Source organism: Miscanthus floridulus, chromosome 1 (assembly GCF_019320115.1).
Source record: "Miscanthus floridulus cultivar M001 chromosome 1, ASM1932011v1, whole genome shotgun sequence".
Classification (NCBI taxonomy): domain Eukaryota; kingdom Viridiplantae; phylum Streptophyta; class Magnoliopsida; order Poales; family Poaceae; genus Miscanthus; species Miscanthus floridulus.
In genome coordinates this window covers 61,065,288-61,078,692 of record NC_089580.1, presented here as the reverse complement: position 1 = coordinate 61,078,692, position 13,405 = coordinate 61,065,288, and the positions used below count along the sequence as shown (strand labels likewise).

At 42.6% G+C, this 13,405-nt stretch overlaps 2 protein-coding genes and 1 pseudogene across 2 annotated transcripts; 2 read left to right on the top strand and 1 right to left on the bottom strand.

The window, feature by feature from the left end:
- Positions 1-76: 76 nt before the first annotated feature.
- LOC136529875 (uncharacterized) lies at positions 77-3,122 on the bottom strand. Its single transcript, XM_066522951.1, has 7 exons — positions 2,864-3,122; positions 2,729-2,759; positions 2,473-2,491; positions 2,172-2,272; positions 1,683-1,781; positions 826-1,001; positions 77-411 (listed from the first exon to the last, which is right to left on the bottom strand). Exons 1-7 carry the CDS (start codon positions 3,032-3,034, stop codon positions 325-327), a joined length of 684 nt encoding a protein of 227 aa, XP_066379048.1. The 5' UTR covers positions 3,035-3,122; the 3' UTR covers positions 77-324.
- Positions 3,123-4,270: 1,148 nt separating this feature from the next.
- Positions 4,271-7,559, top strand: LOC136457653 (uncharacterized). Its single transcript, XM_066457680.1, has 7 exons — positions 4,271-4,296; positions 4,375-4,476; positions 4,714-5,215; positions 5,408-5,743; positions 5,851-6,962; positions 7,036-7,335; positions 7,409-7,559. The coding sequence occupies exons 1-7, from the start codon at positions 4,271-4,273 to the stop codon at positions 7,557-7,559; spliced, it is 2,529 nt and encodes an 842-aa protein (XP_066313777.1).
- Positions 7,560-10,296: 2,737 nt separating this feature from the next.
- On the top strand, positions 10,297-11,408 carry LOC136457643 (uncharacterized; annotated as a pseudogene).
- The last annotated feature ends 1,997 nt before the right edge of the window (positions 11,409-13,405 follow it).

Below are 13,405 nucleotides of genomic sequence, written 5' to 3'. Positions count from 1 at the left end.
TGTTTCGTTTTCATGTAGTATAGAACTTCTGCATTATGTATAAATTTATATGTATATGTGTGATGGCAAGATACTTAACCTTCAGGTGATGTAACCGGTATATTGTAGCAGTATTATTTCAGTACAACAGCAGCAAGATGCCATGGCATCTGTTTATCACAGGACCGTATGATTGTTCAGCCAATCTAACAGGCTTTGCATTGTTCATTTGCCTGACTTCATCAGCAGAAAATAGGTCAGGTAGACGAACATCATCATGGGTTGTTGAGAAATGGTTGGCCAACTGCACGCTCTCACACAAGCCCAAAACCTGGTTGTTCAACCTCAACCCCTGCCACTCCACTCTTCGTAGAATTCAGCCACATAGTCCTCCATGAACTTGTGCCTTTTCTCAGCTCTCCTTCTCCCGGCCTATGCACACAGTGAACTAGGTCTCAGTACATATCGAACAGATAAGGGGAATGAGTGTATTTCTGGGTAAACCTAGCTTGATACTATGATACACGCATAAAAATAGCCTGATACTATGATACAATCATAAAAAATCGAATAGGGAACAAATAACAGGCGACTGTTAATCATGACATCAATACACGCTAACAGGAGTAGGACTAAGCAAATCTAATTCCCACAAATTATGTGCATAATAAATGAAGCAAACTAATTTCCCCCAAACAGAAAAATGAAGCGAACTAGACCTAAAATCACTCTACAACTCTTAATAGGTTCTTTAGGTGTAGGGACAATGCTTTCTTCCTAAAATCACGCTAACAGGCGACTGTTTGCAGCAGTCACAAGACTTCTATAAAAAAGATGAATAATTACCTCTGTCTTCATCATGTCCTTCAGTTTAAAAAGCTTCTCGTGAAAATGATTGATTGATGTCTGCTTCTCTTCCTTGGACATGTACTTTTCCTTTGACAAGTTATCACGTGGCAGAATTCTAGGATCATGTAATGCGCTGTTCTTGCTCCCACCATATGTAAAACATCTTGCAATACCTACATGTATCACATGAGAAGGCTAAACACAGAGTTCTTATTTGAACTACAAAGGTAGCCAAAAATATGTGCATCTTTGGTTTTCTTTCCCCATATAATGCATATAAGTAGAAAATTTATAAGCACTTATTGGGTCAAGACAACAATAAAACTAGTAGAGAACAATAGCAGAGGTTTCATCTTATATTTTCCCTGCTTTAGCTCATCTAGCCATCTTCAAGTTTAAGAGTTGCATAAGTTAACATACACTCGCATCTACAGGCTATCAGGTTCAAGATTCGTCTGGCTGGTGGTACACTATTGCGATTAGCATATCACAGAATATCAGAGAGGTGAAGAGCTACAGGAAGTAAATGCTGTTAGAAGACAACTGCTGAGACAAACGAAATATGCATGACAGCCCTAAGAGAAGTTGATGGAGTGCCTAAGTAGGAGTCAGGAAGCTATACTATTGGTTTGCAATGCTTGTAGAGATACGCATACTGCTATTTTCCCACAACAGTCTATTTGGTAAAACCTAATAGTGAAAGAAACATTCAACGGATTTGTTCCAGCAGAATTCAGACAAACATAGGAAGAAACGGACCTGGAAAAGGTTGGGTACAAACAGAGTTTGCATAATCATAAATGTTAAAAGAAATTCAGATCATACAGAATTTAAAACTCCACTGAAGTACTTACCAATTGCCCCAATTGCATCCAGGCGATCTGCGTCTTGTACAATTGCAAACTCAAGAGTGGGCTCAACAATAGATTTATTCGAAACTTCATTTTTGAACCCTGCAGTTTATTAAAGGGTTAGAAAGACATTTTGCATGCATAATTGCAAGAATGATTCACTAGGAACTAACAATGATACAATAAGCATATTTATGGATGTTCCTTTTTCATGTGAGGTACTTGGGGGTATTCAGATGATGTAACAGCAAACAGGTATCTTAGCAAAGGGCATAATGAATTAAAATTTTCTGCAGCAATATAAGTGAAGGAACAAGTGGATGAAGATAAATAATCTGAGATCATAATAAAATGGACACATGCATGTCAAAGAGGAATAAGCATCAGAAATGAACTGTTTGAACTAGACTGTGCCCCCAATGAGATCTGTCGTCGAACAAAAATGTAGTGCATATGCATATCCACAAATAACTGAATAAGTGAATATCTCACCCATCCCCTTAATAATCGCCACTATTTCATCCTTCTGGGCTTCATCCAATCCTACCTCTTGAAGAAACATCTCAACGACGCTCATATCCTCCACATTGTTCCTACCCAATATCCAATAATGTAATCAATTCATCACATACGAAAGATCAAACTCGCTCCTCAACACAGCCAACAGTCTCTCACTAATGCACGGTCTCTACAGCACAAAGGGTTCTGCTAACTCTAATTCAACTTTCTTCCACTCTTCGGAAAACAAAAGAATGAACTTAACAAAACACTACAAGCTCCCTTACGCCCTTACTTGGTATACTTGTAATCTCCTGCACAAAAAAAGAAACTAGTCATACTCAAATGGATTGTAGAGGTTAAGCAAATGAAATCGATAAGGCCTTGTTTGGATGCATATGTATCCACTTCAATCCACATGTGTTGGAGTGGATTGGAATTGAACTTAGTTTAATTCCACTTCAACACACGTGGATTGAGATGAATACATGCACATCCAAACAAACCCTAAAGGATAATTGTGTGTGTGGAGGGGCGCGGGGGGGAGTTACCAACGTCGTGCAGGAGAGCGGCCAGTTCCACCTGGAGCAACCAAACGGCATGTGCATCAGAAAACCGGGAAACTCTCCGCGCCGGGACTGCACGATAAGGAGAAACGAAGGAGAGGCGAGCCAGTGGTTAGTTACGGTGAGGAGGCGGTCGGGGGCGGAGAGGCCCTCTACGGCTGAGAGCGAGAGCGCGAGGTCCCGCACGCGGAGCGCGTGCGCGGCGTCGTGGGAGGCGTCGCGCCCGCCCATCTCCCTCTCCACCAGCTCCTCCGCTCGCCGCACCGCCACTGGCTTCTCCGCCGCCGCCATTTGAACCTCTGGAGTTTTTTCGGAGGTTGGGGGCCGGAGTCTCGCGCGAGGCAAAGGCTAACTTGGGCTCGTGCTACACTGCTAGTCAACGGGGCCGTGGACCGTAAACAAAAAGAAGTGGAATTACATGGCCCGGAGATGGAACTCCTTGGACGTGAAAAAAAGATGGCTTATAAAATTCTTCTAAAAAAAAAAGATGGCTTAGCTGATTCAATTCAAATGCTAGATGTAGCTAATTGACCTCTCTCCGGTTATAAATTCAATTAAGTTGAATAATGTATTTTTGTCACAATAGCAGTGACCCTTAATAGAAAATAGCAAAACAATAAAAATAAAATCAGTGCAAAAGACATCGAGACAAGATCCAACTTTAATTTTCAAGAAATGAAAGGGCCAATAGAGATCATGTTTGGTTCTTATCCTCGCTATACCAGTACCACGGTGCATATCTTGTGCGAAATGCACCACGAACACAATTTACTAGTGCCCAAGCGTCTTTAATAAATTATTCTCAAACACACATGTGATGCTACGTTCCATATTTTTTTATACTTCTACGTACTACCTCCATCCCATAAAACAAATATAATTCTAGATCTGATTAAAGTCAAACAATCTTAAATTTGACTAAATTTATAGAAAACATTTTCAATATGTATGACTCCAAATAGGTATACCATAAAAATATATTTCATAATAAATCTAATGACACTTATTTAATATGGTAATTATTAATAGCTTTTTATATAAATTTGATCAAACTTCGAATCATTTTACTTAGCACTGTTATAAATTGTATTATTTTGAGACAAAGGAGGTTCATGCTCCTTTCATTTTTACCACTTTCGCCTATGTGGCACGCCAGCTCGTGCTAACACGCTTGCACCGGCACGGGAAATGACCCCGCTGCCCCCGGCCATCTTTCAATTGGACGCGTCGTTGCCCTCTCCCTTTTCCCCCTCCCCATTTCGTTCGCCGCCGCCTCCTTCCTCTGCCCGCCCGCCGCCCCCATCCTGCTCGTCTCCACCGCCACGACCACCACGGACGGCAACCTTGGTGTTCTTCGGCACATCCATCATCGACGGATCGAAGGTACGTGCCCTACTTCGTAACTGGGACACAGAGCCCGCGCCGAGTAGGGTTAGGGATTAGGTTAATGTTCGCTGATTTCGTCTTGCTCTGCTATTTTCTTCATAGGCGATTGATGTAGTACGTCTCCATCTGATCCGTGTCGCAATGGCCACTGGTGATTGCCCTCTTTGGTAAGCACTTTACCACAGTAGGTGTGTAGTACTTAGTATGTACTTGCTCATGTTTTTCCATGTCTATGATGATGCCAGGATCGATCCTGGCAGTGCATTTAGGCTAGTTGTTAAGGTTGGTCCATATGTTGCTGATGAATATGGTCCAGTGAACAGGGCAGAGCAGCAGCATGACATCTAGTTTGATAGGAACGATCAGTATTCTCTTGATAAATTCCATGATGATTTATCAACAAAGACTATCTGGGGGCCTTCTCAAACACTTGCAGTCTGGGTTGTAGACCAAGAGACTGGCTCTGAGTGGAAGCTTAGGAGGGATGAACATGTGCAGCAAATGATTAAGGACCACTAGGATGAGAGGGTGGCTTTTCTTACAGTTGATGTTGTCAAGAAAGGTGTGTGTAATGACAATGCTAGTTCAGCTGCTTCTAGAGCTAGATGTGTCTCTGGTGTGACTAATGAACATAGTGCAGAGCCTAATGATGTTGAAGGCTGTGGTGATACTTGTAGCATCCCCCCCCATGATGAACAACCTATAGTAGTAGTTGATTGGAGCATTCTAACCATTCAAGAGAACCCTAAAGATGATGGTACTACTACACAGCTTGTTGATGAGGATCAGATATATGAGGCTATGGGATTCAAGGAAGCTGAGGCAAGAGAGGAAGAACATGGTACACAAGAGGTGCCAATTCTAGCTATGTCAGCACAGATGCATGAAGACATGAATGCAGCAGCTGTTGATGTTGATGACATTGCTCATGAAGAGCCACTGTATGAATGGGACAGGGACAATCCTGATATGAGTGTAGGCACTGTGTATCCCAGCATGGAGGAGCTTAGGCTAGCAATTAAACAATATGCTATAAAAAGGGAGTTTGAGCTTGTTACTGAGCATTCAGACATAGAAAGATACAGGGTCTGCTGTGGTGCTCTAGGTTGCCCATGGAAACTTAGAGCCAGAACCCAACATGATGGCAGTGTCAGGGTACATTTTCTGATTTTATACACATGTTTGTTGTAGTTTTTGTTTGCATTGCATCTTCTCCATTGAATTGGTGGTTTGAAGCCTTTCAATTATACTTATGTATGCATTTTTTTGTACATGCAGATTCAAATAAATAAACAAGATCATAAGTGTGCATCTACACAAAGGGTTGAAGCTAACACTATGGCCTCAATAAAATGGGTGGTAGAGAGAGCAGTTCAATTCTTAAAGAAGAAGGCATCAATGGGGGCTACAGAGATGAAAAAGGAGTTGAAATTCAAATATGGTATTGACATCCCCTACCAGACAGTGTACAATGGGACTAGGAGAGCATCTGAAAAGCTTTTTGGTAAGTGGAATGATTCTTTCGATTGGTTGTATAGGATAAAGGCTGAGATAGAACTGAGATCACCTGGTAGTGTGGTAGAGATAGACACTATCACAGATGATGAAGGCAAAGTTAGGTTTAGCAGATTCTTCTGTGCATTCAAAGCAAGTATAGATGGTTTTTGAATGGCTGTAGGCCTTATATCAGTGTAGACTCTACTGCTCTGAATGGGTCCTAGAATGGCCACATGCCAGCAGCCTTAGCTCTAGATGGCCATAACTGGTTGTTTCCTTTAGCATTTGGTTTCTTTGACTCTGAGACAAAAGACAATTGGGTTTGGTTTATGGAACAACTTAGAAAAGCAATTGGACCCATGGAACACTTAGCAATCTGCACAGATGCATGCAAGGGTCTAGAGTCAGCTGTAAAAAGTGTGTTTCCAGATGCAGAGTGGAAAGAATGTTTTAGGCATTTGATGGAGAATATGAAGAAGTACTACACAGGTGATGTGTATGGCAAGAATATGTGGCCTACAGCTAGAGCATATTCCCCACATAAGTTCAAGTACTTCTTTGACAAAGTGTTGGCAGCTAGTCCAGAGGTGCAGAAATGGCTTGATGAGCACCATCCATTTCTTTGGGCAAGAAGCAAGTTCTCTGCTGATATCAAGTGTGACTACATAAACAACAATCTAGCAGAATCTTGGAATGCTTGGATCAAAGAGCACAAAGACCTGCCTATGCACAGCATGGTAGATGCCATTAGAGAGCAGATAATGATCTTGTTTGCCAAAAGAAGGAAGATTTCTATAGCATTGCCTCCTGGTATATTGCCTGCTGTCATCTATCAGCTCAATGCTGCCTCCAGGGGACTAGGTCACATTCATGTTTCCAAAGGCCACCCTACTGAAGCTGAGGTCACTGAGGTGTACAAAGATGAAGAAGTTAGAAGGCATGTTGTGTACTTACCTCAGAAAATTTGCACTTGTAGGCAGTGGCAACTAACTGGTAAACCATGTCCACATGCACTGACAGTTATCACCAACATGAGGAACCCTGAAATGGGATCCTTTGTGGACAACTATTATTCTGTGGCCAAGTTTCAAGCAGCATATGCAGGTATAATTCCAAGCATCACTGATAGGAATCAATGGCCTGAGGTGGCCAAGGGGTACAAAGTCCACCCTCCACTACAGAAAAAGAAAGAGCCTAGAAGATTGAGGAAAAATAGGATGAAACCAGCAAGGGAGACAGGAAGCAAAGCAACTAGGCAAGTCAGGTGCCCAAACTGTAAAGAGTATGGTCATAGGGCTAGTAGCTGGAAGTGTCCCCACACTAGAACAAAGAAAAGGTGCCTTCTAACTGTGATTTACTTGTTTTTGTTTTTTTTTGTAAATGATAACCACTGGCCCTACACTTTGTAGGAAGAGAGCAAGTAAGAAGAAACCAGCCAAGGTTGGGAGCAAGAAGGCCAAGACATCTGGTGGTGATGAAGCACTAACTCCAAGAACAAGAGCAGCATTGGCAAGAGAAGCATCAACAAAAGCTAAGAGGGAGACCCTGGAAGCACAAATGAAGGCAGAAGCAGCAAGGGAACTAGCAGAAGTAGCAGCAAGGGAGGAAATGGAAGCTACAAGAAATGAATTTGCAGCAGCAAGAGAAGAAGAAGGAGGCCTGGAACTAATGGCTTTGGAAGTTGTTCTACCAGAAACACCAATTAGAAGGTACTCATTTCATCTTCTTTAAGATGGTTAATTGAAACTATGCTGGTAACTAAATATGTTTTTCCTATAATAGGGCACTGTTTGCACAAGATGAAGTCCAACCTGAGCCTGTGAAGAAAATTACACCAAGGAGGAAGCAGTTAGCAACTAAAGTGAAGAAAACTCCACCACCTAAGAAGAATAGAGAGAAGGACAAGGGGAAGGGCAAGGCCAAGGCCAAGTGACCATGGATGGTCTTTTATGCAATGATCTGGAACTTTTGTGTTCAATGGCATGTAATTTATGTTATGTACTTAAATGAGCACATAAACAGTAAGCATGGTGCCCTTATTTTGGTAGTGAAGAACATCTCAGTTATGTGATGGCAAACCAGCCCCTATTTGAATGTCAAGAACATCTTATTTATGTAATGTAATGGCAAACAATTAGCCCCTATTTCAATGTCAGCTTGCAGTTGCTCTTTTTCATTATAATTTGGTTGTAACTGCTCATTCACTGAAAACAACTCCAACTGCTCATTCATTTGAAACTGAGAATGCACAATTCCAACTGCTCATTCATTCAAGCATACTGGACAGCCAATTTCATTGAAATAAAAGGGTTCATTGTCATACAAAGTCACTACATCAGGTCATCATAGATTTGAAAACTACTCCAAACACAACAACCACAAGACAAACAATGACATAGTTCATTTTTGACATCTTCTCAAACTTCTTCTCCAGTGCCTCAGTCTTCTGGTCCTTCAAGCCCTCCACCCCTAGATGGGCGCCTTCACTGTGCTCTTCTCCTCCCTCCTCCACCAGTTCCTCAATCTCCTCGCAGTAGATCCTGATGATCTTCTTGTCGACCAATTCATCGAAATAAGCCTTCTGGAACCTATAGAAGCTACAGAGCTGCGGATTGTGCAAAAAAAAAAGAAATAAATAAGACAAGCTAGGGCTAGAATGAAGGAAAAAGGAAAATCACCAAAACTCACTCTGTTTCTAGGGCATTTGAAGAAGCTGCGACCCTTATTTCGAGTGTCCTGCACCACGCGAAGCTCAATCACACGAGCGAGCTTGCAATCGGGGCAGACAATCAAGGGAAGCCATGTTTCCGTACCAACCGGATAGGCCACAAACCTAGCGACCGCGGAACTCAGCCTCCTCGCCGGCCTACTCGAGCTGGATGACTCCGCCCTATGCGACATGGTTGCCGTCCGTGGTGGCCGTGGCGGTGGAGACGAGCAGGATGGGGGCGGCGGGCGGGCAGAGGAAGGAGGTGGCAGCGAACGAAATGGGGAGGGGGAAAAGGTTGAGGGCAACGGCGCGTCTAATTGAAAGATGGCCGGGGCAGCGGGGTCATTTCCCGTGCCGGTGCCAGCGTGTCAGCACGAGCTGGCGTGCCACATAGGCGAAAGTGGTAAAAATGAAAGGAGCGCGAACTAAAACGGCTAAATTTGTATGCGTCATTCTAAGAGTGTGATTTCTGTAAGTGACGATCGTAATAATGGTAAATACGTAAAAAGCCCTAGTCTCGCGCGAGGCAAAGGCTAACTTGGGTTCGTGCTACACTGCTAGTCAACGGGGCCGTGGACCGTAAACAAAAAGAAGTGGAATTACATGGCCCGGAGATGGAACTCCTTGGACGTGAAAAAAAGATGGCTTATAAAATTCTTCTAAAAAAAAGATGGCTTAGCTGATTCAATTCAAATGCTAGATGTAGCTAATTGACCTCTCTCCGGTTATAAATTCAATTCAGTTGAATAATGTATTTTTGTCACAATAGCAGTGACCCATAATAGAAAACAGCAAAACAATAAAAATAAAATCAGTGCAAAAGACATCGAGACAAGATCCAACTTTAATTTTCAAGAAATGAAAGGGCCAATAGCGATCATGTTTGGTTCTTATCCTCGCTATACCAGTACCACGGTGCATCAGCCTGTTCGGAAGGCCGTAAACAATCATGGATTATTTATTGTTGGCTGGTTTAGTGTGAGAGAAAAATACTGTTCCTAACTGGAAATTTACGATCGTTTACGAGCAAGCGAACAGGCTCAATATCTTGTGCGAAATGCACCACGAACACAAGTTACTAGTGCCCAAGCGTCTTTAATAAATTATTCTCAAACACACATGTGATGCTACGTTCCATATTTTTTTTATACTTCCACGTACTACCTCCATCCCATAAAAACAAATATAATTCTAGATCTGATTAAAGTCAAACAATCTTAAATTTGACTAAATTTATAAAAAATATTTTCAATATGTATGACTCCAAATAGGTATACCATAAAAATATATTTCATAATAAATCTAATGACACTTATTTAATATGGTAATTATTAATATCTTTTTATATAAATTTGATCAAACTTTGAATCATTTTACTTAGCACTGTTATAAATTGTATTATTTTGAGACAAAGGAGGTTCATGCAAAAAAAAATGTCACACGAACTAAAGCATGCAAAATTTGGCAAATTGTGGTAATAACCAACAAATAAAACAGAGCGAATGTAACATAAACGGACCGAATGTAACACTTGTATTTATTCTTAGGAAATTCCGTCGAAGTGCACAAAAAAAAAACGCCCCGCTAAAACTACTCATTTCTCTTTAATATCTTTTTTAGTGCACTATCTCCTTTTTTTTGTCATGGCATGGGAGTCTCACTCTCATCCTGATGCCAGATTCGTCCAATTGCTCCTGTGCGTACTGCACAAGTCATAAGCTGTGACGGACGACTTTCGTAGGCACTGCCGTACTTGACCGTATAATTCCGTTGGTTGCTTCGGCGCAAATCACCCAGATTCCCTCAGCTAATCCGATGGTTATTAACGCATAAACCATGCATGTCTGATGGCGGGAGGCCACCATTAACGAATCATTCTTTGTTCGAAGGCTGCCTTACTAATATCGGTGGAGTCCGGGATTGCCACCAGTTCTTGCGCGCGGGCGCGTGCATTCGGTGCATGGCTCCGGCACACGAGGACGTTGCGAGCGGCGGGCGACGACGACGGAACCTCAGCTGGGTCACCCTGCAGTTCTGCTTCGGCGGCAGCCGTCGCGAGCGCGGCCAGGCGTCGCGGCGCCGGAGGAAGAAGCGCACCGTCCCGGTGGTGGACGGGGGCCTGGTGGGGACGGCGGCTGATTCGGAGGTGATGAGGCGCGGCACCGGCACCGACGAGGAGGAGTCCCGGAAGCGGAAGGGGCTTCGCCTCCCGGGATGCTGCTTCTTGGCGCCGGCGCGCGCTCCTGCACGCGAGGTGAGACGTAAAAAAGCTCGGTAGCACTACACTGGACCATGTGCCATATGGTTCGTGTTTTGTACAAACTCATGTTGCTGTTACAGTGCTACTAACTTAGGATTATTTGATTTTTTTTCTTTCAATTAAGAGTTTTTTGTTACTCCTTCCCATTTAATTTCTTGGAAAAATTGCTGTCCGAATCGTAGATATGACAGCTGTACCATTTGAAAATTTTCACTCAGAGAGTTTCTTTTTCCTAATTCATGAAAACTTTGTTATCGTCAAATGGTAAGGTAATATTCTGCTTCCCTACCCATCACAGCACAGCGCCATGGACAGCAGCAGCAGCAGCAGCGGCCGCAATAAACAACGGCACCCAGAGCGCACGGAGCAGCCACCGCCATCGCCGCGGTCACAGAGCGATAACAACTCACCGTCCGAGGCGTCGCGGATCCAAGCCACCGGTGGCAGCAGCAGAAACGGCAGCCGCTCCCGCGGAGCCGAGCAACCCCGGAGTGCTCCGGCGGTCGAGACGACGCGAACGCCCACCAAGCCGACGAGCGAAACCGGGGCCGGCGGCGTGGGCGCGTTCGGCCCTGTGGTGGGGTTGTCCATGGTGGTCGCGGTGTCCATGGCCGGGCTGCTCGGAGGGTGGCTATGGGCCGTGGCCTGCGTGTGCGCCTGGCTAGCCGCCCTGTCCAGGCTTCGGCGGAGGGAGGGTACGACGGCGGCCGGCGAGGTGGTGGCGGTTGACGTGGACTCGACGGATCACAAGGAACCGGTCGTGCTCCGGGGGCTTGCTCGAGCGGGATCGGACGAAGGCCGTGGCGGCATAAACTGTGCGCTGTGTAACACAAGGACTGAACTAGTATAACACTTAACATGGTAAATCAAGTTTTTTTTCAAAAAAAAAAAATAGTATGGTTATTTCTGGTAAAGCATGAAGAATACGATTGTTTATTCTGAGATTGCCTTTTTTCCCCTCAATAGGGCCCAAAACTAAATGGGTGGGTGTTGGAGGGGCCTCGTTCGGAACATATATGAATTTTGCACAATTGCATCGAGTGAAAATTACATCTTCATAGTGTTCTATTTCTCATGACCGTATCAAAAATATAATTTTGTCTAGCTATTAGAGCTGTTGAGCTCGTCACTCCGAGCCATATCATCCGACTAGGGTTACTCTAAGGAGCTCTAATTGGTTGGAGGGATATAAACATACCAAAGAAGTTGAAGAACTGGTCATTGCAACCATTAGCAATATTTTCTACAATTATCGGAGGCTGATCCAGTGGCTGAAATACTCTTCACTGGGTCATTGTGCCATGGACTAGCCGTTAGTCTGCCCGCCATGTCACCAGATAGCCTAGTGCGCTTTAGAACATGTGTGCCTCCTGCGCGCCATCCTACTCAGCTCTGTATTTGTCAAATTGTTGTCTGACGGTTACTTTCTTTTCTTCACCAGAGCACACTACTACAGAAATCATTTTTGCTGGCACGTTGTTTTTTTTTTCACAGGCGGTTCACAATTTCATGACGCCAGTACAAAAAATAGGGTGGGCCCAGCAAGAGAACCGCCTGTGTAAGTACGTGTATTTACACAGGCGGTTTACAATGACAACCGCCTGTGTAAATACCATTTACACAGGCGGCTGACATTATAAACTGCCTGTGTAAATACCATTTACACAGGCGGTTGAGATAGGAGAGCCGCCTGTGTAAATTGTTTTACACAGGCGGTCCTCCTTACCAATCGCCTGTGTTAATGCTGCTATAAATTCCCTTCATCCACCTCCAGACAAGAACAGTTACTCGCGTGCTGTGTGCACAGTGGCGGACAAAGAAGTGGCGATTCCAAGGGGGGGAGGTTTTGAACTTCATTTCTTTGGTGAGAAACTTCCAAAAGGTTAGTTAGTGTTGTTGCCGCCATTTTTTTAGTGATTCTTTGGTTCAATTCTTGTATTGGAGGTGCTCTAAATCTAGGGTTAGGGTTAGGGTTCATAGCTAGGGCAAGAGAGAGAGTTTTAGCTATTTTTTTTGTAAATTCATAGTAAATTGTATCTTGCTCGGATTATAGAAAATAAATACTTTTTAGAATTCTTGTGAGTAGATCTATGTAATAGAATAATGATTAACACTTTATAAAGTCTTGTCAATTGTTATACTTATTTCCTGTAATTATAAACTATGAATTAATTTAGTTTTTTAATCTACGTACTTAGGGTTTATGAATTAATTTAGTAGTTAATGTTTTGTTAATTAGGGTTAGTTATTATTGTCTATACTTAGGGTTTGTTAAATAGGGTTAGTTATTATTTCATGTACCTTAGGTTTTTCAATAATTTTTGTTAGTAATTGATGGTTTATTATTTAGGGTTAGATATTTCATGTACTTAGGGTTAGTTAATTAATTTAGTTAGTAATTAATGGTTTATTAATTAGGGTTAGTTAGTATTTCATGTACTTAGGGTTTGTTAATTAGGGTTTGTTATTTTTGCTTATACTTAGGGTTTGTTAATCAAGATGCCATCTCTGTTTAATTAATTCTTATAATTATAAAAATGAGTTTAAATAATTATTTAAATTTTTTATTTTATAAATTCTGTAAGAGGTAGGTTTTCATATCTATTTAATTGATGGAGGATAGAATCTTAGTTATGAGGGATTATTTTCGTTTTGTTTTTAGAGTGACATACAATATTTTCCTAACTAATTACAAATAAATATGGAGATGTCATTATGGATGTACAACTTATCAAGATTAGACCCATCTTATATAGTGGAGGTCCAAAAATTTATTGATGCCATGAAGATACATGCTCAGAGACAAAGA